This window comes from Pleurodeles waltl, chromosome 2_1 (assembly GCF_031143425.1).
Source record: "Pleurodeles waltl isolate 20211129_DDA chromosome 2_1, aPleWal1.hap1.20221129, whole genome shotgun sequence".
NCBI classification, from domain to species: Eukaryota; Metazoa; Chordata; class Amphibia; order Caudata; family Salamandridae; genus Pleurodeles; species Pleurodeles waltl.
In genome coordinates, this window is record NC_090438.1 from 350924634 (window position 1) to 350950300 (window position 25667).

Genomic DNA, 25667 nt, shown 5'->3' on the forward strand with positions numbered 1-25667 from the left:
GTAGGACTGTCTTTTCGGCTCCGAAGGTGGTTTCTTCAGTACCGAAAGGCCCGGGGTGGTAGTTGGCCTTGGTTCCGAAAATGACTTTTGGGGTCTCGACTCAATTGGTCAGTGCCGTATGATTTCGGACCCTGTGTTTCGACATCCACAGCTACCTCTAGAGAGCCTGGCTTCTAGACACTGCCCACACTTCAATGAGAGGGGATACCTGGATCTAGTATAATGTGTAAGTACCATAATTACCCACCACACGCCAGGCGAGCTTCCTACAAAAGGGCAACTCCTCGACACTCTCGCTGTCTGCCAGCAGTGCCTTCTCCGAATTCATTCCCTCTGCCAACCAATGGGCGGCATGATGTATCTAGGAAATCAAATAGTACCACTTGATTTGTGGGACCTCCAGCCCCGCCTCAAAAGTCGGTAAGTGCAAAAATTACAGAGTCACCCTGCATCTGCCCCCTTCCCAGACCAGAGTAGTCAGTAGTGAGTGCAAGCACCGAAACACCGCTCTTGGCAGTGCATCAAACTCATGCTGGAAGGGTAAAGACAGCAGGAAAGGAAGACCATCTTTGAAACTGCCACTCGTCGAATCAGGGAGAGTGGGAGTGTGTTCCAGAACTGCACGAAGCAAGGAGCTCTTTGAACATCTTTTCTATGTTATAGTGCATTCTTTGTTTGAGGGTAGAGGCTATAATTACTTCCAAGTACCTGAACGAGTCGGTCTCCCACCTTAGTGGAAGCTGCGGCACTGCAGTCCACCTGCACTAATTGTCCCAAAGGGAACACCAGGGTCTTGGTGTAAGAAAATGGCTCCCTGTTGCAGTTACCCCCCACTATTTGCCTGATACTGAAGCTGACTTGACTGAGAAGTGTGCTAGGACCCTGCTAACCGTGCCCCAGCACCAGTGTTCTTTCACCTAAAATGTACCATTGTTTCTACAATTGGCACACCCCTGGCACACAGATAAGTCCCTTGTAAAAGGTACCAGTGGTACCAAGGGCCCTGTGACCAGGGAATGTTCCTAAGGGCTGCAGCATATGTTGTGCCACCCTAAGGGACCCCTCACCTAACACATGCACACTGCCATTGTAGATTGTGTGTGTTGGTGGGGAGAAAAAGGCAAAGTCGACATGGCATCCCCCTCAGGATGCCATGCACACAAAATGCTGCCTGTGTCATAGGTAAGTCACCCCTGTAGCAGGTCTTACAGCCCTAAGGCAGGGTGCCCTATACCACAAATGAGGGCATAGCTGCATGAGCAATAGGACCCTACAGTGTCTAAGTCTATTCTTAGACATTGTAACTACAGTGTGGCCATATTAAGTATATGGTCTGGGAGTTTGTCAAAACGAACGGCACAGCTCCATAACGGCTACACTGAATACTGGGAAGTTTGGTATCAAACTTATCAGAATAATAAACCCACACTGATGCCAGTGTTGGATTTATTAGAGATGCCGCCTGTATTTTACCCAATCCTTCAGTGAAGGACTGACTGGTCTGTGCCAGTCTGCTGCTGAGAGACGAGTTTCTGCCCCCTGGGTGAGAGCCTTTGTGCTCTCTGAGGCCAGAAACAAAGCCTGCACTGGGTGAAGATGCTTAACACCTCCCCACTGCAGGAACTGTAACACCTAGCAGTGAGCCTCAAAGGCTTAAGCTTCGTGTTACAATGCCCCAGGACACTCCAGCTAGTGGAGATGTCAGCCCCCTGGACACAGCCCCCACTTTTTGCGGCAAGTCCAGCAGAGATAATGAGAAACACAAGGAGGAGTCACTCACCAGTCAGGACAGCCCCTAGGGTGTCCTGAGCTGAGGTGACCCCTGCCTTTATAAATCCTCCATCTTGAGTTTGGAGGATTCCCCCAATAGGATTAGGGATGTGCCCCCCTCCCCACAGGGAGGAGGCAAAAAGAGGGTGTAGCCACCCTCAAGGACAGTAGCCATTGGCTAATGCCCTCCCAGACCTAAACACACCCCTAAATTCAGTATTTAGGGGCACCCCAGAACCTAGGAAACCAGATTCCAGCAACCTGAAGAAACAAGGAGGACTGCTGACCTACAAGCCTGCAGAGAAGGAGGAAGACGACAACTGCTTTGGCCCCAGCCCCACCGGCCTGTCTCCAACTTCGAAAACCAGCGACGCATGCGACAGGGACCAGTGACCTCTGAAGCCTCGGAGGACTGCCCTGGACTAAAGGACCACAAAAACTTGTGTGAACAGCGGCCCTGCTCAAAACCAGCTACTTCTTTGCAACAAAGAAGCAACTTCCAAAGACTATACGTTTCCCGCTGGAGCCGACGATTCAGAGAACCAACACTTCAGGGAGGACTCCCTGGCGACTGCGAGCCCGTGAGTAACCACAGACGAGCCCACACAGCGACGCCTGCAGAGAGAATCCAGAGGGTCCCCCTGACCGCGACTGCCTGTAACAAGGGACCGACGCCTGGAACCAACACTGCACCCGCAGCCCCTAGGACCTGAAGGAACTGAACCTCAGCGCAGAAGTGACCCCCCCAGGCGACCCTCTGCCTGGCCCAGGTGGTGGCTGTCCTGAGAAGCCCCCCAGTGCCAGCCTGCACGGCTAGAGTGACCCCCGGGCCCCTCCATTGTTTTATACCTGAAACCAGACACCTGCTTTGCACACTGCACCCGGCCGCCCCTGTGCCGCTGAGGGTGTGTTTTGTGTGCCTACTTGTGTCCCCCCAGTGCTCTACAAAAACCCCCTGGTCTGCCCCCAGAGGACGCAAGTACTTACCTGCTGGCAGACTGAAACCGGAGCACCCCTGTTCTCCATAGGCACCTATGTTTTTTGGGCACCTCTTTGACCTCTGAACCTGACCGGCCCTGAGCTGCCAGTGTGGTAGCTTTGGGGTTGCCTTGAACCCCCAAAGGTGGGCTACCTATGCCCCAGAACTGAGACTTGTAAGTGTTTTACTTACCTCCTAATCTAATCTTTACTTACCTCCCCCAGGAACTGTTGATTTTTGCACTGTCTACTTTGAAAATAGCTTATTGTCATTATTACAAAGACTGTATAGGATATTGCTTTTATTCACAGTTCCTAAAGTATCTAAGTGAAGTACCTTGCATTTAATGTGTTTACTGCAAATCTTGAACCTGTGGTTCTTAAAATAAACTAAGAAAATATATTTTTCAATATAAAAACCTATTGGCCTGGAGTAAGTCTGAGTTTATCATTTATTGCCTGTGTGTGTACAACAAATGCTTAACACTACGCTCTGATAAGCCTACTACTCGGCCACACTATTACAAAATAGAGCATTGGAATTATCTAATTTTGCCACTATCTTACCTCTAGGAGGAACCCTTGGACTCTGTGCACACTATTTCTTACTTAGAAATAGTATATACAGAGCCAACTTACTACACTTGGCATGATTAATTCGTCAGCCTATTATGTCCACAAAATTATTCAAATATTGAAGCAACACAGGCAACGACTCTTCAGATGATCTCAAGTAATAAAGAGTATCATCTGCATATAGAAACACTAGATGGGTCGTGTCACCCACTACAATCCCCCAGCGCTTCATCTGCTGCCAAAGCTGTATCGCCAGTGGCCCCATCACCGATGCAAAGAGCAAGGGGGGCAATGGATAACCCTGTTGTGTCCCCCTGTCCACCGGCACTGGGTCTGAACATAGTCGGACAAGTTTGACCTTAATCATAGATTTAGTATTGAGGAGCCTAATCCAGCCTCGGAAGCGTGGTCCAAATCCCATTATTTTTTAAAACTCCCTGCACAAACCTCCAATCTACCATATTGAAGGCTTTAGCTATATCAACAGACTTCATCACTAAATCGTCTTGGAATTCTGCTGTTTCGTGCATCACATGCATGAGGTGCCATAGATTCATCATGATACTCCTACAAGGGCTGAATCCACATTGATCCAAGTGTACCAATTCAGCCATCATCGTATCTTACTAGTATGTTGGTATCCGTATTTATCATCGTAAGTGACCTGTACGAGGATGGATCTGAGGTGTCCGCACCCTTGGTCTTGGGATAATTATTGTGCACCCTTTTCTCATAGATGGAAGCCGTTCTCCACATTCTCTAGCTTCAAGATAAACCTCTAGCAAATGCTGCGTTATTGCCACAGAATTCAGCCGGGAAGCCACCACTGCCTGGAGTCTTCCCTTCGGGCAAGCTATTCAGATCTAACCGGATCTCCTCTCATCTTAGGACATTTAATCATGTTCATCGCACTATTCATTCAGTGCTCCTGCATTGCCATGTCATGAATTTCCCTGCATAACTACTCTCTTCATAGATCTGTTGCAGGTAAGTGGAATTCTGCACATAGCTTTTAGTGTAATAGTACTCTTGAAGTACTATGTAGCGTAATAGTACTCTGAAGTACAACATTGAAGCTGACTTTGCCTCATTAAGGGTTTTTCTATTTTATCCAGACCCAACCCTATGAAATTTCTGTTATTCATTACTACTTAGATTTTTCAAGGCAAACTTTCTCTTTGCTTTTGTTTTGGAGATTTAGGTTGAAATATGTCTGTTGAGATCTGGGAGGCTCTTAAGGAGAATTTCATGGCATCTCAGACCGTGGTCACACAGGTGGTACCTTCATTCTGCTCAAGTAAGTTCTGTAGGTCAATTCTGCAGGTCCCTATCCAATTCTCATCTTCAAAATAAACTTTATTAAAAACCATCCTTGGGATTTAAGCATTGACTCACATTCAGAAATTTCAATCTCTAATGCCGACTGATCTGAAATCCTACTTGGAAACATGTTTACCAATTTAAACCTAGTTGCTGGGGGGAAGTTAAAAAAATAAATAAATACGGGTCACATTTTTGTATCTAGTCGTAAAACAAGACAACTCTCTTTTATAAAAAAGAAAAAGGCTGCTCTTCATGGTTCAGTTAGCTTAAACATTCTAGAATAAACCTTAACAAAGTTTGCGGTTTTAAGTTTATGGTGTTTTTTATTTCTAGTTGGCAAACCTGGGCTCTGAAGGTAATTAAACCTGACCCCACTCAAGGTAATTTCACCTTCAGTTGACCTTAGAGACTGAAAAGATTTACTTAATGGTTCAGGATCAACCTCAACAGGCGCACACAAACTTACTAGCTTTAGTCAAACAATTCGCCCCGGCACCAACCGCCCTCAAAGCTAGCCTGCCATGAATCAATTTTAACTCTTATATTGCTACTGATACAAATCGCAACACCTTTATGGGCTGCTCCAAGAGAGGAAAAAACATTTAAACTTGCCCAAGCTTTAACCATATTAAGCGTCTTCAATTTAGTAGAAAGGCTATGAGTCTCTTTCAAAAATACTATTGTTGGATGGTGCCCTTTCTTCCAAGCCTCTACTGCTTGCCTTTTTACTCCTATTATTTAGTGTGTTAGCATTACAAGAAAGTATCTTGAACCCGGAATGAGGCATTTCATTCAATATAAAAGTGCTTGTGCAAAATAAGGTGCTAAGTGACATGCATCCTTGCAAAGGAGCAATACAGGACAAAAAATAATATTTTCTTAAGTGCATACATTATTAAGTGCAATGCATATAAACAAAAACAAACCACCTGAACACCTCGGATGCCCGGGACGAGGTGGTTACGTCCGCTGCCGTGGGGCTCAGACGCCAGGGACGTAACCACCTCGTCCAGGTATAGGCCCTTGGGGGAAGCGCTAGCACTGCCCCAGAGGGCCTCGCACACCACTCCCATGGGCAGGGTTTCAAGGGGAATCGCTTCCCCTTCCACCCCTGACTTTCCCCCCACCCCCCTCAATGACAACTGATCACGTCAGCGCGTGATCACGCACTGAACTCATCCAAGGCCGATCGGAACAGAAATGCAAAAGCTTTTGTTAGGCCAATTTGCCCCCAATGGGGGCAAAAACCACTGGACACCAGGGATTATTTATTTTTTTGCGACAATTTCACGCAAGGCGAGCGACCCCTTAGGCAAGAGTCAATCGGGTCGCTCCCCTGGGGGGCACATTTATTTTAGGTCATATCTGCCCCCATTAGGTGCAGATTGGCCTATTTTTATTAGGACGATCTGCCCCCAAGGGGGGCAAAAACGACTAGGCACCAGGGATTTTTTTTTTTTTTAATGTTTTTACAGATGGGGAGCGACGCCTTAGGCAAGGGTTGCTCCCCTGGGGGCAAATTTATTTTAGGCCACTTCTGCCCTCATGGGGGGAGAAACCACTTAGGCACCAGGAATTGGTGTGTGTGTTTTGTTTGGGAGGGGTGGCAGTCCCTTGAGCAAGGGTACTCCCCATGGGGGCACATTGGGGTTGGCCATTTCTGCTCCTCTTGGGGTCCGATCGGTCTGGGGCAGAAAGCCCACCAGAGAAGATTTTTTTTTAAAAAGAGGGTGGGGCCGGAATAAATGGGGACAAAGTTGTTCTGCCCACCAGTGGGTAGATGGGGCAATTACTTCCGATCTGCTCCCTGAGGGGTGGGGTGAGGGCAGAAAGCCTACTAAAAGCCAGGGAATTAAACTAAAGGGGGTAACAGTCTTTCAGCTCTCCCCCTGCACACTAAAAGATCTTATCACAGCAGCAAGCAAGAGGACATTTGTTTATTTTTGGTTTTGGTTTTACATTTGGGCAATGAGAGCTTGTCTAACTTAATCGTCCCACTTGGAATGGTGAGAGCTGCACTTTTTGGACTGTGGGATTTAGTAGAAAAATCTATGAGACACATCTTAAAACTAAACATCTGGTTGAGTCCAGGGTGATGTGCTTCACATGCACCCGCACAATCTGCCTACCCACAATGCCCTGCAAACCTCCAACTTTGATTGAAATCACACATTTTCCCCACATTTTTATGATGGAACATTCCGTAATCTGCAGGAATCCACAAAATTCCTACCACACAGCATTGTCCCATCCATACCGATAACATTTCTGCCCCACTTGTCAGCCTAAAAACATTTTTTTTCAAACTGTCCTTTTGGACCTGCTTTGGTTCCCCCTTAATTTCAACATGTTTTTGGCTCTTCCCTGTCACAGGTACTTAGCCCACCTACACAACTGATGTATCATTTTTATCAGGAGACTGAGGGGAACGTTGGGTGGTACGAATGTTTTGCCGGTGCAATGATCCCACACAGAAATGTGTGAAAAAATTGATACTTTTTAGCACAATTTGAGTTTTGCTGAGGATTCTGGGTAAGAAAGCACTGGGAGATCCATGCAAGTCACACCTTAGTGGACTCCCTCGTGTGTCTAGTTTTCAGAAATGCCTGGATTTGGTAGGTTTCCCTAAATGGCTGCTGAGCCCAGGACCAAAAACGCAGGTGCCCACCCCCGTAAAACAGGTTGTTTTGTTTTTGATCATCTTGATGTGTCCATGTAGTGTTTGGGGCATTTCCTGTCGCGGGCATTAGGCCTACCTACACAAGTGAGGTACCATTTTTATCGGGAGACTTGTGGGAGTGCTGGGTGGAAGGAAATTTGTGGCTCCTCTTAGATTCCAGATCTTTCGGTCACCGAAATGTGAGGCAAAAGTGTTATTTTGGCCAAATTTTGAGGTTTGCAAAGGATTCTGGGTAACAGAACCTGGTGAGAGCCACACAAGTCACCCCATTCTGAATTCCCCTAGGTGTCTAGTTTTAAAAGATAAATAGGTTTGCTAGGTTCCCCAGGTGCCGGCTGAGCTAGAGGCCAAAATCCACAGCTAGACACTTTCCAAAAAACACGTCAATTTTCAATGTAAATATGTGATGTGTCCATGTTGCATTTCCTGTCGCGGGCATTAGGCCTACCCACGCAAGTGAGGTACCATTTTTATTGGGAGACTTGGGGTAACACAAAATAGAAGAATAAGTGTTATTGCCCCCTGTCTTTCTCTAAATTTTTTCTTTCCAAATGTAAGACAGTGTGTAAAAAAGACAACAATTTGAGAAATGCCCTGTAATTCACATGCTAGTATGGGGACTCCAGAATTCAGAGATGTGCAAATAACCACTGCTTCTCAACATCTTATCTTGTGCCCATCTTGGAAATATAAAGGTTACCTTGATACATGTGTTTCACTCTTTATATTTCACCAAATGAATTGCTGTATACCCGGTATACAATGAAAACCCATTGCAAGGTGCAGCTTCTTTATTGGCTCTGGGTACCTAGGGTTCTTGATGAACCTACAATCCCTATATATCCCTGCAACCAGAAGAGTCCAGCAGACGTAACGGTATATTGCTTTTGAAAATCTGACATCGCAGGAAAAAGTTACAGAGTAAAACGTGGAGAGAAATAGATTTTTCCTTCACCTCAATTTAAATATTTTATATTTCAGCTGTTATTTTCTGAAGGAAAATCTTGTAGGATTTACACAAATGACCCCTTGCTGAATTTTGAATTTTGTCTACTTTTCAGAAATGTTTAGCTGTCCGGGAACCAGCATTGGTTTCAAACCCATTTCTGTCACTAACTGGAAGGAGGCTAAAAGCACAAAAAAAATAGTAAAAATGGGATATGTCCAGGTAAAATGCCAAAATTGTGTTGAAAAATGTGGTTTTCTGATTCAAGTCTGCCTGTTCCTGAAAGCTGGCAAGATGGTTATTTTAGCACCGCAAACCCTTTGTTGATGCCATTTTCAGGGAAAAACAACAAGCCGCCTTCTGCAGCTCTTTCTCCCATTTCTTTTTGTTTAAGCAAACTTTTTGCTGTATTTTGGATAATTTCGTGGTGTCCTCCAGGGGAACCCACAAACTCTGGGTACCTCTAGAGTCCCTAGGATGATGGAACAAAAGGATGCAAATTTGGCGTGGGTAGCTTATGTGGACAAAATGTTATGAGGGCCTAAGCGCAAACTGCCCCAAATAGCAAAAAAAAGGCCTGGCACCTGAGGGGGAAAGGCCTGGCAGCGAAGGGGTTAAAGTGCCGTAAATATTTCTAACTTGATTTACCATTCACATCAGCTTTACTCAATGTAATCTCTACCTTGTACCTTCTCAGCCTAATTCTCAGAAATCCTGCGCTAAACTGCATTTCCTGCACCTTTTTTTTCCTGCTGCAATCCCCTCACTTCTATTCTCGTCCCCTCACCCCTCCTATTCAATCCAACCCCCTCATTGCTGCGGAAGCACTGTCCCTTCTCCCGCCACAACCACAACTTCCACAAGCCCGGAGGTGATCAACACCATGGTAAGGTGTTGCAGTTTTAATTCTGTTTAGAGACAAGCACCCCTCCACATCAATAATAACATTCCTAGAATTTAATTGCTGATCTTAGACAGTATTTCGGCAAATCTAGCATAGTCCAAAATGAAAATGTCACTTACCCAGCGTACATCTGTTCGTGGCATCAGTCGCTGGAGATTCACATGTTCTGCATAGCTCGCCATCTGGTGTTGGGTTGGAGTGTTACAAGTTGTTTTTCTTCGAAGAAGTCTTTCGAGTCACGGGACCGAGTGACTCCTCCTTCTCTCTCCATTGCGCATGGGCGTCGACTCCATCTTCGATTGTTTTCCCCGCAGAGGGTGAGGTAGGAGTTGTGTTGTAGTAATAGTGCCCATGCAATGGAGTGACTAAGTATGTACCTATTTAAGGTTAAAATAATATATATACAAATGTACAAAGTTTAAGCTAACTTCCGAACTGCTACAGGCTCCCGGGGAGGTGGGTGGGCACATGTGAATCTCCAGCGACTGATGCCACGAACAGATGTACACTGGGTAAGTGACATTTTCAGTTCGATGGCATCTGTCGCTGTAGATACACATGTTCTGCATAGACTAGTAAGCAGTTATCTCCCCAAAAGCGGTGGCTCAGCCTGTAGGAATGGAAGTGGTTTGAAATAATGTTCTTAACACGGCTTGAGCTACTGTGGCTTGCTGTGCGGATAGCACGTCTACACAGTAGTGCTTGGTGAACGTGTGTGGCGTAGACCATGTGGCTGACTTACATATTTCTTGCATTGGGATGTTTCCTAGAAAGGCCATGGTAGCACCTTTTTTTCTGGTTGAGTGTGCCCTTGGTGTAATGGGCAGTTGTTGTTTTGCTTTAAGGTAGCAGATTTGGATGCATTTAACTATCCATCTGGCTATACCTTGTTTTGATATTGGGTTTCCTGCATGAGGTTTTTGGAATGCAATAAATAGTTGTTTAGTCTTTCTGATGTTTTTCGTTCTGTCAATGTAGTACATTAATGCTCTTTTGACATCTAATGTATGTAGTGCCCTCTCAGCTACGGAATCTGGCTGTGGGAAGAACACTTGTAGTTCCACTGTTTGATTTAGGTGGAACGGTGAAATAACCTTTGGTAAAAATTTAGGATTAGTCCTTAGGACGACTTTATTTTTGTGTAGTTGTATAAAAGGTTCTTGTACTGTAAACGTCTGAATTTCGCTTACTCTTCTTAGAGATGTAATGGCGATGAGAAATGCAACCTTCCAGGTTAGGAACTGCATTTCGCAAGAGTGCATGGGTTCAAAAGGTGGACCCATGAGTCTTGTTAAGACAACATTTAAGTTCCATGAAGGAACAGGTGGTGTTCTTGGTGGTATAATTCTTTTAAGGCCTTCCATGAATGCTTTAATGACTGGTATCCTATATAGGGAAGTTGAATAGGTAGTCTGCAGGTATGCAGATATTGCCGCAAGGTGTATTTTAATGGAAGAGAAGGCTAGGTTAGATTTTTGTAAGTGAAGCAAGTAACCCACTACATCCTTTGGAGTTGCGTGTAAAGGTTGGATCTGATTATGATGGCAGTAGCAGACAAACCTCTTCCATTTACTTGCATAGCAGTGCCTAGTGGACGGCCTTCTGGCTTGCTTTATGACTTCCATACATTCTTGGGTAAGTTGTAAATGTCTGAATTCTAGGATTTCAGGAGCCAGATTGCTAGATTCAGCGATGCTGGCTCTGGATGTCTGATCTGTTGGTTGTGTTGTGTTAACAGATCCGGCCTGTTGGGCAATTTGATGTGGGGTACTACTGATAGGTCTAGCAGTGTTGTGTACCAGGGTTGCCTTGCCCAAGTTGGTGCTATTAAAATGAGTTTGAGTTTGTTTTGACTCAATTTGTTTACCAGATAAGGAAGGAGAGGGAGAGGAGGAAAAGCGTAGGCAAATATCCCTGACCAGTTCATCCATAGGGCATTGCCTTGGGACTGCCTGTGTGGGTATCTGGATGCGAAGTTTTGGCATTTTGCGTTCTCTCTTGTTGCAAACAAGTCTATTTGAGGTGTTCCCCAGAGTCTGAAGTAAGTGTTTAGAATTTGGGGGTGAATTTCCCATTTGTGGACCTGTTGGTGATCTCGAGAGAGATTGTCTGCAAGTTGATTCTGGATCCCTGGAATAAACTGCGCTATTAGGCGAATGTGGTTGTGAATTGCCCATCGCCATATCTTCTGTGCTAGAAGGCTCAACTGCGTTGAGTGTGTCCCCCCCGTTTGTTTAGATAATACATTGTTGTCATGTTGTCTGTTTTGACAAGAATGTATTTGTTAGTTATAATTGGTTGGAAAGCCCTTAATGCTTGGAAAACTGCTAGCATTTCTAGGTGATTTATATGCAGTTTTGTTTGATGTACGTTCCATTGTCCTTGTATGCTGTGTTGATCGAGGTGTGCTCCCCACCCTGTCATGGAAGCATCTGTTGTTATTACGTATTGTGGCACTGGGTCTTGGAATGGCCGCCCTTTGTTTAAATTTATACTGTTCCACCATAGAAGCGAGAGGTAAGTTTGGCGGTCTATCAACACCAGATCTAGAAGGTGACCCTGTGCTTGTGACCATTGTGATGCTAGGCACTGTTGTAAGGGCCTCATGTGTAGTCTTGCGTTCGGGACAATGGCTATGCATGAAGACATCATGCCTAGGAGATGTAATATCATCTTTGCTTGTATTGTTTGTGTTGGATACATGCGTTGTATGATCTTGTTAAAATTTTGAATTCTTTGTGGACTTGGAGTGGCTACTCCTTTTGTTGTGTCTATTATGGCTCCCAGGTATTGTTGTACTTTGCACGGCAAAATGTTGGATTTTGCAAAGTTGACGGTGAAACCTAGTTTGTAGAGGGTTTGTATGATTTGATTTGTGTGTTGTAAGCACTTTGTTAGTGAATTGGTTTTGATTAGCCAGTCGTCTAGATACGGGAATACATGTATTTGCTGCCTTCTGATGTGTGCAGCCACTACTGCTAGACATTTTGTAAAGACTCTTGGTGCGGTTGTTAAACCAAAAGGCAATACTTTGAATTGGTAATGTATTCCTTTCTGTGAGATTGATGTATTGGTATATGGAAATACGCGTCTTTGAGGTCTAAGGTTGTCATGTAGTCCTGTAGTTTTAGCAATGGTAACACTTCTTGTAGCGTGACCATGTGAAAGTGGTCTGATTTGATGTAGGTGTTTAGTATTCTGAGGTCTAGGATTGGTCTCAGTGTTTTGTCCTTTTTTGGTATTAAGAAGTACAGTGAATAGACTCCTGTGTTTGTTTGTGTGTTTGGTACTAATTCGATTGCATTCTTTTGCAATAGTGCTTGAACTTCTATTTCCAGAAGTTCGGAATGTTGTTTTGATAAATTCTGTGCTTTTGGTGGTATGTTTGGAGGGAATTGTAGGAATTCTATGCAATAACCATGTTGGATAATTGCTAAGACCCAAGTGTCTGTAGTTATTTCCTCCCATGCTTTGTAATAATGACCTATTCTTCCCCCCACTGGTGTTGTGTGGAGGGGGTGAGTGACATCTGAGTCACTGCTTGGTTGTAGGGGTTTTGGGGCTTTGAAATTTTCCTCTATTCCTAGGGAATTGCCCTCCTCTGTATTGGCCCTCGAAAGCCTCCCCTGTACTGTCCCTGGTAGCTGGACGGTGTTGCCTGCGAGGTGCTGGCTTGTGTGGCCTGACCCCGAAACCCCCCTCTAAAGGGTGTCTTGCGGAAGGTGCTGTAGGTTCCTCTGCTCTGCGGGGAGTAGAGTGCGCCCATGGCTTTAGCAGTGTCAGTGTCTTTTTTAAGTTTTTCGATTGCCGTGTCCACTTCTGGTCCGAACAGTTGTTTTTCGTTGAATGGCATATTGAGCACTGCCTGCTGTATCTCTGGTTTGAACCCAGACGTTCTTAGCCATGCGTGCCTTCTAATGGTCACAGATGTATTAATTGTTCTTGCAGCTGTGTCTGCTGCGTCCATAGAAGATCGTATCTGGTTATTTGATATGTTCTGTCCTTCCTCAACCACCTGCTTTGCCCTCTTTTGTAGTTCCTTGGGTAGATGCTCGATGAGGTGTTGCATCTCATCCCAATGGGCTCTGTCATAGCGCGCAAGTAGTGCTTGAGAGTTAGCGATGCGCCACTGGTTTGCAGCTTGTACTTCGACTCTTTTCCCAGCTGCATCGAACTTGCGGCTCTCTTTATCTGGGGGTGGTGCATCCCCAGATGTGTGGGAGTTGGCTCTTTTCCGAGCTGCTCCTACTACGACGGAATCTGGTGGCAGCTGTGTGGTGATGAAAACAGGGTCTGTAGGAGGTGCCTTATATTTCTGTTCCACCCTTGGAGTTATTGCCCTACTTTTGACCGGCTCCTTGAAGATTTCCTTTGCGTGCCGAAGCATACCTGGCAGCATAGGCAGGCTTTGGTAGGAGCTGTGGGAGGAGGAGAGGGTGTTGAATAAAAAATCATCCTCGACTTGTTCTGAGTGGAGGTTTACGTTGTGGAATTGTGCTGCTCTAGCCACCACTTGAGAATATGCTGTGCTGTCTTCTGGTGGTGAGGGCTTTGTTGGATATGCCTCCGGACTGTTGTCCGATACTGGGGCGTCATATAAGTCCCAAGCGTCTTGATCCTGGTCACCTCGGCTCATGGTGGTGTGAGCCGGGGAATGTGACGGAGTTTGCGCTGGTGAGACGTTAATTACAGGTGGAGGAGAGGGTGGCAGAGTCACCTTTTTCACCATTTTTGTTTGTGGCGCCTGGTCTGTTTGAAACTCCAGTCTCCTTTTTCTCCTAATAGGGGGAAGGGTGCTTATTTTTCCTGTTCCCTGCTGTATGAAAATACGTTTTTGCGTATGGTCCACTTCGGTGGATTGCAGCTCTTCCTCAAACCTATGCTTTCGCATCTGAGAGGACAGTGATTGCTCCTCTGTATAAGAGCCTGGACCTGGGTCGGTTACGGGTTGTTTCGGCACCGAAACCCTGCCTGTATCTTTTTTCGGCTCCGAGGTGGCTTTTTTCTTTTTTGGAGTCGAAACCTCTCGGCGTCGATCTTCGTCGGTGCCGCTGTCTCGGCGTCGAGCCGTTTCTACACCGCTATCTCGGTGTCGTTGCTTTTCTCCAGCACTTTCTCGATCCCGAGAAGGCTGCGTGCCGGTGTCTCGACCGGAGTCGGACGATCTCGGCACTGTTTGGGCCTTTTTCGGTGCCGATGGTCGGTCACCGAATTTATGGGTGGAGCCATGGCCTGGTGGCAGTGGCGTCCCCTGGGCCTTGTCACTTTTTTTATGTGTTGTTTTCGACGTCTTACTCACGGCTCTTTGATCGTCGAATTCCTCGGAGTCCGATTCGTGGATCGAAAAGGTTTCTTCTTCCTCTTGTTCCTCGAACTCTCGGTGCGCTGTCGGCGTGGACGCCATCTGAAGTCTCCTGGTTCGACGGTCACGGAGTGTCTTTCGGGACCGGAACGCGCGATAGGCCTCGCAAGTCTCCTCACTGTGCTCAGGTGACAGGCACAGGTTACAGACCAAATGTTGGTCTGTATACGGGTATTTGTTGTGGCATTTGGGACAAAAACGGAACGGGGTCCGTTCCATCGGCGTTGTTCGACACGCGGTCGGGCCGACCAGGCCCCGACGGGGGATCGAAAACTACCCCGAAGGGCACCGGAGCGCGTCGATCTTCGATGCGGTGTTGAATCTAACTACGCCGATCCCGAACGCAACAATACCGACGAAAATCTTCCGATATTTACTAACTTTCCGTTCCGAAACTCGGAGCGACAGGAACACGTCCGAACCCGATGGCGGAAAGCAAACAATCGAAGATGGAGTCGACGCCCATGCGCAATGGAGACAGAAGGAGGAGTCACTCGGTCCCGTGACTCGAAAGACTTCTTCGAAGAAAATCAACTTGTAACACTCCGACCCAACACCAGATGGCGAGCTATGCAGAACATGTGTATCTACAGCGACAGATGCCATCGATCTAATGTAGATATCTCAAAACTAATATGTTTTCCCCTCAGATATTGTGTGATCAGGATCAGATAATCAACCAAATCATAGTAATTACACTGTAACCATCAAGCTCTACAGTGATCAGACCACTATACTGCTAGATCACACCATCTTAAACTCACTGCTTTACCTCGGTTAGAAAAATGTGTGCTTCAGACACCTTGGTGAAAAATAGAACTGCCCTTTAAACAAAACCTTTAAATTTGCCGTCTAGACCAAAGAGACCTGAGCACCTACAGCCTGAAACAGCACAGCTAATTTTTTTAGTTCCTTATGCCGCTTAGCAGTTTCAAAAGTCATATTAGAATACATTTCAAAGGATAAGTTGGTCTGCAAAGGGCCTATTCCTGATAGCCTTGGACAGGATCTTCTGTTTAATCCTATAATCTGCTAAATGTACCAAAATGGTACATGGGTAATTAGAATTAGAAGGAAAGCAGGACAGCACTCTATGAGCCCTTGTGATAGTCAGATCCTGAGATATTTCTGGAAGGACATATGATTTTATCAAAGATTCAGTAAGTGTGATTGGTCCTCCACTGTCCTCTTTCCCCTCAGGTACTCTGTTTATCCAGAGGTTCTACCTACTGGACTGATTTTCGAAATGTTCTTGTTTCTTCAGGAGGAGTTTATTCTCCCTCTGGAACCGCTCTAATGACAGAGTTTCATCCGGAACTACCTACCTATGGCTATTTGTCACAAAATGTTGCAGCTGGTTTACATCAATCAGTCTGCTTTTATTTGAATCCCCTGCCATCTCTGTTGCACTACAGCTGCGGATTCAGAGCTGAGTGAGCCACTAAGAATAGCTCCCCCCTCCTACCTGTCATTACAGACCTTCCCAGGCACCCCTTTTAAAAAGGGATTAAAGTTTCTTGTTATGGAACTCGTGCTGCATCTACTCTGATCAAAGCTGAAGTATCAGCCACTACGTTCTCCACCTCCGGTGTGCTGCAAGAATCCTTAGATCTAACAGTGCACTCTCACTACTATTTGGTTTGTAAGATACCCCTCCCACAATCATTGATGCATCTCTCTCCATTGTTCCTTGCTGCTGTTGCCCACTGCGGTTCATTGCATCAACTTGGGAGTGGCTGGCCAGTGCACTTGAATTCTTATCCTCTTTTGCAACCCCTACTGCCTTATCAGAATAGATTCCTGCATCTTTATCACAGACAGGAAGGATTTGAGGTGGCCTCTGAAGAGATGTTTGCTCCAGCAAAGTAGAAGTGGCGTCACAGGTATTTGAGCACAGTGAGACAGCTTCTATTTTGCTTGGCCTCCTAGCAGGCTGCTGTGTTGCTTGGTGGCCGACGTTTTTGGGGGTTCAGGGGACAAGCGGATTGGGGGTCTGGTTGCAGTACTTCCCCACTTTTTGCCTTGTTTGTGATGCAACTCTGACTGACGTAATAACCAGATCCCCAGTGCCTGGGTTCTGTCCCCAAACAAGAAAGATGGTCACTTGATCCACAAGTGGCCAGGACCTTTAGCACCTTTTTAAGTCCCTAGTAAATGGTACTCCTGGAATCTAGGGCATGGGTACTGAATAGGGCCCTTAAGAGCTGTAGCACAACTTGTGCCACTCTACGGGACCCAGCACCAACCTCATGCAGACTGCCATTGCAGGCTGCGAAACAAGGTGCTTCCTAAAAGTGAAAACAAAACATAGCACACAGCCTGTGTGCCGTGTCCCCGAAACACTGCATGTAATAATTGTAAGTCACCCCTGCAGTAGGCCTTACAGCCCTAATGCAAGGTGCATTATTTTAAATGTGTGACATATCTGCAAGAGCAGATATGCCCCCTACTATGTCTTTGTCGATTGTTATTTGAAGCAACCTTTATAAAACAACTGAAGGCAATAAAGGATAAGCGAATACAAGTCATATGAATTTATTTGTGTTCGATATGTATTGTTAGATAACTTAGGAAAACACAATCCTACATGTGCAATTAATTTATATAACAATACAAAAGCTAAATTACTATGAATATAATAAAGGAAAACACATTGCTTTGTTTACTTTTGCATACAAACAGGGCAGCTCAATCACCTTTATTGTTCATGGCAATGGAAATTCTGTCAACAAAACCCATGGTATGAATTACTAACCTCTGAGTGGAATTCAGACTCTTCTTGCATAGTTGGACCTGTGGCCTGAGGATTGTGTTCCATTGTGGAGCGTGTCTGGTAGGCATGTGGGCGTTTACGCTGTATTCTTCTTAAAGCGCGGCCAATGCAGACTGGGTTGTCATTCTAGAATATCAAGAAGAAAATGGACATGTCATATACGCAGTGTAATTAATTTCAGACTGGTGAAAAGATAGTGAGCGCATTGTCAAGAAGTATGAAAGCAAAAGACATACACAAACCACAGACACACACATTTATATATATATATATGTGTGTGTGTGTGTGTACCTAATGGCGGGCGCCAGTAGGTATACTTAGGACCTAGTTTCCATAGAAAAATCATTTTTGACTAAGCTATATCATGTATATATATATATATATATATATATATATATAAATAAATTGTCACTTACCCAGTGTACATCTGTTCGTGGCATGTAGTGCTGCAGATTCACATGCTATGCATCGCTCTTCCAACATCTAGTGTTGGGCTTGGAGTGTTACAAGTTGTCTTTCTTCTAGGAAGTTTTTTCAGAGTCACGGGATCGAGTGTCATCTACTCTTGGTTATAGTCCGCATGGACATCGACTCCATTGTTAGATTGTTTTTCCGCAAAGGGTGAAGGAAGGAGTGATAGAGTATAAGAATACAAAGAGATGTCCGTGCAAATGTAAAGGTATATACACATGTACAAATGTTAAAACTTAAACAACTACAGGCTTCCGGCGAGGAGGGAGGGTGCATGAGAATCTGCAGCACTACATGCCACGAACAGATGTACACTGGGTAAGTGTCATTTTCCGTTCAATGGCATGTGTAGCTGCAGATACACATGCTATGCATAGAATACAAAGCAGTTAGTCCTCCCCCCAAAAAGGATGTGGCTAGCCTGTAGGAGTTGAAGTTGTTTGAAATAGTGTTCTTAAGACAGCTTGGCCTACAGTGGCTTTTTGCTGTTAAAAAACATCAACACAGTAGAGTTTTGTAAATGTATGAGGAGTTGACCATGTGGCTGCTTTACATATATCAACCATTGGTATGTTTCCTAAAAATGCCATTGATGCACCTTTCTTTTTTGTACAATGTGCTCTAGGAGTGCTCAAAAGTTGTCTTTTTGTTTTGATATAGCATGTCTGTATGTATCTAACAATCCATCTTGCTAAAACTTGTTTTGATATAGGATTGCCGTTATGTGGTTGTTGGAAAGCAACAAAAAGTTGCTTTGTTTTTCTAAAATCCTTAATTCTGTTTATATAGTAAACAAGAGCTCTTTTTGAGATCTAGGGTATGAAGAGCTCTTTCTGCCACAGAGTCTGGCTGTGGAAAGAAGACTGGCAATTCCACTGTTTGGTTGAGGTGAAAAGGAGATACTACTTTTGGTAGAAATTTGGGATGTGTTCTAAGTGCAACTTTATGTTTGTGCACTTGGAAAAAAGCTTCTTCAAGAGTGAACGCTTGTATCTCACTAACTCTTCTTAAAGAAGTAATAGCTACAAGGAAAGCGACCTTCCATGTTAAAAACTGAATTTGACAAGAGTGCATGGTGGTACCATGAATCTGGTAAATACAATATTTAAATTCCACAATGGAACAGGAGATGTTCTAGGTAGAATAATGCGTTTTAATCCTTCCATGGAGGCTTTAATAACAGGAACTCTGAATAGAGAAGTATGTTGAATAGTTTGTAAGTATGCAGATATTGCAGTAAGGTATATTTTAATGGATGAGAAAGCCACATTTTATTTTTGCAAATGAAGTAAATAGCATACAATATCTTGTATAGATACTGTAAGTGGATCAGTGTTTTTAGATTGACAGCAGTCCGTGCTTGTTTAATTACTTCCATACATTCAGGTGGAAGTTAGGTAACCAAATTCTATGACTTCAGGAGCCAAATCGCTAGATTGAGAGCATTGCGGTTTGGATGCCTGATTTGCCCTTTGTTCTGTGTTAACAAATCTGGTCTGTTTGGGAGTTTGGAATGAGGTTCTACAGACAGATTTAGGAGTGTTGTGTACCAATGCTGGCGTACTCATGTTGGTGCTACGAGAATCATGGTGAGTGATGTTTGACGTAGTTTGCTGACCAGAAAGGGAAGGAGTGGGAGAGGGGGGAAAAGCGTAAGCAAATGTCCCTGACCAATTAATCCATAGAGCATGGCCCTTGGATAGGGGATGTGGGTGTCTGGATGCAAAGATTAGGCATTTAGGGCCTGATTACAACTTTGGCAGAGGGGGTTAATCCGTCCCAAATGTGACGGATATCCCGCCCCCTGTATTACGAGTTCCATAGGATATAATCAACTCGTAATACGGTGGGCGGGATATTCGTTGCATTTGGGACGGATTAACCCCCTCCGCCAAGCCCTTTGTGTTTTTGTTTGTTGCAAATAAATCTATCTCTGGTGTTCCCCACTTTTGAAAACAGTTTTGAAGTACTTGGGAGTGAATCTCCCATTCGTGTGTTTGTTGGTGATTTCTGCTTAGGAGAGCTGCCAGCGGATTGTCTATCCCTGGAATGTATTGTGCTAATAGATGAATGTGATTGTGAATTGCCCATTTCCATATTGTTTGGGCTAGTAGGGAGAGTTTAGATGAATATGTCCCGCCTTGTTTGTTGAGGTAATACATGGTTGTCATGTTGTCTGTTTTTATTAGAACAGTCTTCTGTCTGAGAAGAGTTTGAAATACTTTTAGGGCAATAAATACAGCTAATAGTTCTAAGTGGTCTATGTGAAGCTGTTTCTGTTTGGCATCTCATTGCCCTTGAATGGTCTGATTGTTGAGGTGAGCTCCCCAACTGATCATTGATGCGTCTGTTGTGATTATGGTCTGAGGCACAGGGTCTTGAGATGACCGCCCCTTCATTAGATTGCTGTGATTCTACCATTGAAGGGAAATATGTGTTTGGAGGTCCATCAACACTAGATCTTGAAGCTGACCGTGTGCCTGCGACCACTGTTGTGAGAGGCACTGTTGTAAGGGCCTCATGTTTAGCCTTGCATGTGGAATTATAGCTATGCAAGATGCAATCATTCCTAGAATCTTCATGATAAATCCTACAGTATATTGTTGATTTGGCTGTATGTATGGTATGAGATTTTGGAAAGCTTGTATCCTTTGTGTATTTGGATTAGCTAGGGCTTCTTGCGTATTGAGGATAGCACCTAGGTAAGGTTGTACCTGTGCTGTTTGAAGGCGTGATTTTTGGTAATTGAGAGTGAACCCTAGCGTTTGCAAGGTTTCAATCACATAATGAGTGTGTTGTTGACATTGTGTAAAATTGCTTGATTTTATTAGCCAATCATCTAGATATGGAAAGACGCCAATGTGCTGTCTTCTTAAGTAGGCTGCTACTACTGCTAGATATTTTGTGAACACTCTTGGGGCTGTTGTTATGCCGAATGGCAACACTTTGGACTGGTAATGTTTTCCTGCTATGACCAACCTGAGGTATGTTCTGTGAGCTGGATGGATGGGTATGTGGAAATACACTTCTTTGAGGTCTAGAGCAGTCATGTAGTCTTGTTTTTGTAGTAGTGGAATGACATATTGCATAGTTACCATGTGAAAATGTTCTGACAGGATGTATAGATTGAGGGACCTGAGGTCTAAGATGGGCCTGAGGGTGCCGTCTTTTTTGGGAACGAGGAAGTATAGTGAGTATACTCCTGCCCCTTGTTGAGAATGTGGGACCAATTCTATTGCTTGTTTTAATAGTAGAGATTGCACAACGCTGGGTTCTGGGGACAACTTGTGGAATGGCTGTAGGGGTGTAAATTAATTCTAGGCAATAGCCATTGTGGATAATTGATAATACCCAATTGTCTGTGGTGATATTTTGCCAATGAGAAAGGAAATGCTGTAGTCTTTCCCCCCCCACAGGAGAAGTGTGGAGTGGAAGGAAGTCACTGCTTAGGTTGTGTAGTGGTTTGCTTTGAGGTTTGGAATTTACCTCTGCTCCTGAAATGTTGTCCTCTATAGAACCCTCTAAATCCCCCTCTTTGATATTGGGTTTGTTGTCCCTGCTTTGTTTGGGAGGTGGAAGCATCAGAGGACTGTGGCTTAAAGCCTCTTCTAAAGTGGGGTCTGCGGAAGGAACCTCTATATGGTGTGGTGTATAAAGTATCTGAGTCTTTTCTCCGTTTCTCAATAGTGGTGTCTACTTCTGGGTCAAAAAGATGTTTCTTGTCAAAATACATTAATTATTGGCTGTTGAATTTCTGGTTTAAAACCAGAGGAGCGTAGCCATGCATGCCTTCTAATTGTGATGGCAGTATTGACACTCCTTGCGGCTGTATCAGCAGCATCGAGGACAGACCTTATCTGGTTATTGCTTATAGCTTGTCCCTCTTCCACAACCTGTTGTGCTCTCTTTTGATGTTCCTTTGGGAGGTGCTGTATAAGATCTTGCATCTCGTCCCAATGGGCCCTGTTATATCTGGCTAGAAGTGCCTGAGAATTGGCAATTCTACATTGGTTAGCCGCTTTTGTGGCGACTCTTTTCCCAGCTGCATCAAATTTCCTACTTTCCTTATCAGGAGGAGGTGCGCCTCCTGATGACTGGCTGTTTGCTCTTTTCCTTGCCGCACTGACTACCACTGAGTCTGGGAGGACCCGATGAGTGATATGGTCTGGGTACATAGGAGCAGGCTTATATTTGTTATCAATTCTAGGGGTGATGACCCTAGCTTTGACAGGCTCGTTAAAAATTTGGTTTGCATGTTTAACCATTCCAGGCAATATCTGGAGACACTGGTACCTGGAATGAGTGGAAGACAGTGTGTTAAGTAGAAAGTCTTCTTCCAGGGGTTCAGAATGCATAAGCACTCCATGATAAGCTGCTGCACTTGATATTACTAGAGTGAAGGCAGTAGTGTCTTCTGGAGGACAAGGTTTAAATGGGTAGAGGTCCGGATCATTGTCTGGAATGGGATCAGGGTCATAGAGATCCCATGGGTATACTGTATCTCCATGTGAATAGAATTAATGTGTTGGAGAAGGCAATGGTGGTGGACTATTGTGAGGTGAAAAAAGAAAGCTGTGGAGAGTGAGGAGGATAAGGAGGGGGAGGTACTGGTTTCTCCATTTGGTTCTGCACTTTTTCTGATGGTTGAACAGAGTCTAACTCCTCTTGAAAAGCCAGCTTTCTTTTGGTCTTTAAAGGAGGTGCAGTGATGATTTGTCCAGGCTCCTTGTGATGATTCTCGATTGTCTTTCATCCATAACCTCTAAAATTGGCTCAATCTCAGTCTCTTCTTCAGAAGCTTTATGAGATTCCAGCATGGGCTTTGAGATTTGCTTTAATTTTCTTGAAAGTACCTGTTCCTCTGTGTATGAGGATTTTTTCAGCTCCAAAGTGTGGATCTTTTTCGGTCCCGAAAAAGAAGTTGGTTGTTTTGGCTCCGAAACAGAGTGCCGAATTTTCGACTCCGAGGAATGTGTTTTTTTTTACTGGAGTCTGAAGCTTTGGCGGATTTACTCGACTCAGAGGTGGACGGAGGAGTGGCCTTTTTTGGCGCCAACCTTTCCGGCAGTGGTGTACCCAATGGATGTTTTTTTAAGTAGGGGTATAGGGGCAGATGTACTCACATGCTGGCCAGCTGTGATGGGTCTATCATCTTCTGATTCCCGTTCGGAGTCAGAGTCTCGGATGCAGACTGGTGTCTGCGCCTGCTCTTCCTCCATGACGTCGAGATGTTCGGTGCTTTTTGATGCCATTTCCAGTCTTCGGGCTCTGCAATCTCTCAGGGTCTTCTTTGATCGAAACGACTGATAGGCCTCGCAATCCTCCTCTTGCGGGTCTGGAGAAAGGCACAAATGACAAACCAGGAGTTGGTCTGTATAGGGGTACTTCACGTGGCACCGAGGGCAGAATCAGAATGGAGTCCGAGCCATCAGGCTTTCCACGCGGTAGGCCCGAACAGGCCCAAGTTGGGCGCACGTGCCCCGAAGGGCAAGATGAAGGTTCCGACTGTACTACGGGTTCGATGCTCGATGCTAGATGGGAAACACGATCGAAACAATACCGACGAATAAGTAGGTTTTCTGAAGTTTTCCAATTCAAAATCTTGGAGCGAGAGGAAACACGTCCAAACCAGACATCGGAAAGAAAACAATCTAACAATGGAGTTGATTAACATGCGCACTGTAACCGAGAGGAGGAGTTACTCAATGCCATGACTCCGAAAAGACTTTTTCAAAGAAAAACAACCTGTAACACTCGGAGCCCAACACTAGATGTGGGAAGAGCTATGCACAGCATGTATTTCTGCAGCTACACTTTCCATCGAACATATATATATATGGAAAATGTCACTTACCCAGTGTACATCTGTTCGTGGCATGAGACGCTGCAGATTCACATGCTTTGCACATCCCGCCATCTAGTGTGGGGCTCGGAGTGTTACAAGTTGTTTTTCTTCGAAGAAGTCTTTTTCGAGTCACGAGATCGAGGGACTCCTCCCCTTTCGGCTCCATTGCGCATGGGCGTCGACTCCATCTTAGACTGTTTTCCCCGCAGAGGGTGAGGTAGGAGTTGTGTATTATAGTAATAGTGCCCATGCAATGGAGTAAGTATGTATGTACATAATGTGGTTTAAAGTGATATATTTACAAATTTACAAATGTTCAAGATCAACTTCAAATGGCTACAGGCTCCCAGGGAGGCGGGCGGGCGCATGTGAATCTGCAGCGTCTCATGCCATGAACAGATGTACACTGGGTAAGTGACATTTTCCGTTCGATGGCATGTGTAGCTGCAGATACACATGCTTTGCATAGACTAGTAACCAGTTATCCTCCCAAAAGCGGTGGTTCAGTCTGTAGGAGTTGAAGTTGTTTGGAACAAAGTTCGTAGTACTGCTTGTCCTACTGTGGCTTGTTGTGCTGTTAACACATCCACGCAGTAGTGTTTGGTAAACGTATGAGGCGTAGACCATGTGGCTGCCTTACATATTTCAGTCATTGGAATGTTTCCAAGAAAGGCCATGGTAGCACCTTTCTTTCTAGGTGAGTGTGCCTTTGGTGTTATAGGCAGTTCTCTTTTTGCTTTGAGATAACAGGTTTGAATGCATTTAACTATCCATCTAGCAATGCCTTGTTTGGATATTGGGTTTCCTGTATGAGGTTTTTGGAAAGCAACGAACAATTGTTTCGTTTTTCGAATTTGTTTTGTTCTGTCAATGTAGTACATTAACGCTCTTTTGATGTCTAATGTATGTAGTGCTCTTTCAGCTACAGAATCTGGCTCTGGAAAGAACACTGGTAGTTCTACTGATTGATTCAAGTGGAACGGTGATATGACTTTTGGTAAGAACTTAGGATTTGTTCGTAAAACTACTTTATGCTTGTGTATTTGAATAAAGGGTTCTTGTATGGTTTATGCTTGTATCTCACTTACTCTTCTTAGAGATGTGATGGCAGTTAGAAATGCTACTTTCCATGTTAAGTATTCCATTTCACATGAGTGCATGGGTTCAAACGGTGGACCCATGAGCCGTGTTAAGACAATGTTAAGGTTCCACGAAGGAACTGGTGGCGTCCTTGGTGGGATAATTCTTTTGAGACCCTCCATAAAAGCTTTTATGACTGGGATCCTAAATAGTGATGTTGAATGCGTAATTTGCAGATAAGCTGAAATAGCGGTGAGATGAATTTTAATAGATGAAAAAGCTAGCTTTGACTTTTGTAAGTGCAGTAGGTAGCTGACGATGTGTTTAGCAGATGCGTGTAAGGGTTGTATTTGTTTATTATGGCAGTAATAAACAAATCTTTTCCATTTATTTGCATAGCAATGTCTTGTGGTTGGTTTCCTAGCTTGTTTTATGACCTCCATACATTCCTGTGTGAGGTCCAGATGTCCGAATTCTAAGACTTCAGGAGCCAAATTGCTAGATTCAGCGATGTTGGATTTGGGTGTCTGATCTGTTGTTTGTGTTGGGTTAACAGATCTGGTCTGTTTGGTAGTTTGACATGAGGCTCTACTGAGAGGTCTAGTAGTGTTGTATACCAAGGTTGTCTTGCCCAAGTTGGTGCTATTAGTATGAGTTTGAGTTTGTTTCGACTCAATTTGTTAACCAGATATGGAAGGAGTGGGAGAGGGGGAAAAGCGTATGCAAATATCCCTGACCAACTCATCCATAATGCATTGCCCTGAGTCTGATCCTATGGGTATCTAGATGCGAAGTTTTGGCATTTTGCGTTTTCTTTTGTTGCAAATAGGTCTATTTGTGGTGTTCCCCATCTTTGGAAGTAGGTGTTTATTATTTGGGGGTGAATCTCCCATTCGTGGATCTGCTGGTGATCTCGAGAGAGATTGTCTGCTAACTGATTCGGAATCCCTGGAATATAC

At 44.6% G+C, this 25667-nt stretch overlaps 1 protein-coding gene across 2 annotated transcripts in view; it reads right to left on the reverse strand.

Moving 5' to 3' along the window:
• The window catches only part of BRWD3 (bromodomain and WD repeat domain containing 3), a 993456-nt gene that overhangs the window by 731630 nt on the left and 236159 nt on the right, over positions 1-25667 (reverse strand). For both annotated transcript variants that reach the window (XM_069212579.1, XM_069212580.1), the window contains exon 21: positions 17295-17438. In XM_069212579.1, coding sequence (XP_069068680.1) covers positions 17295-17438 — 144 coding nt within the window. The remainder of the gene's footprint in view (positions 1-17294; positions 17439-25667) is intronic.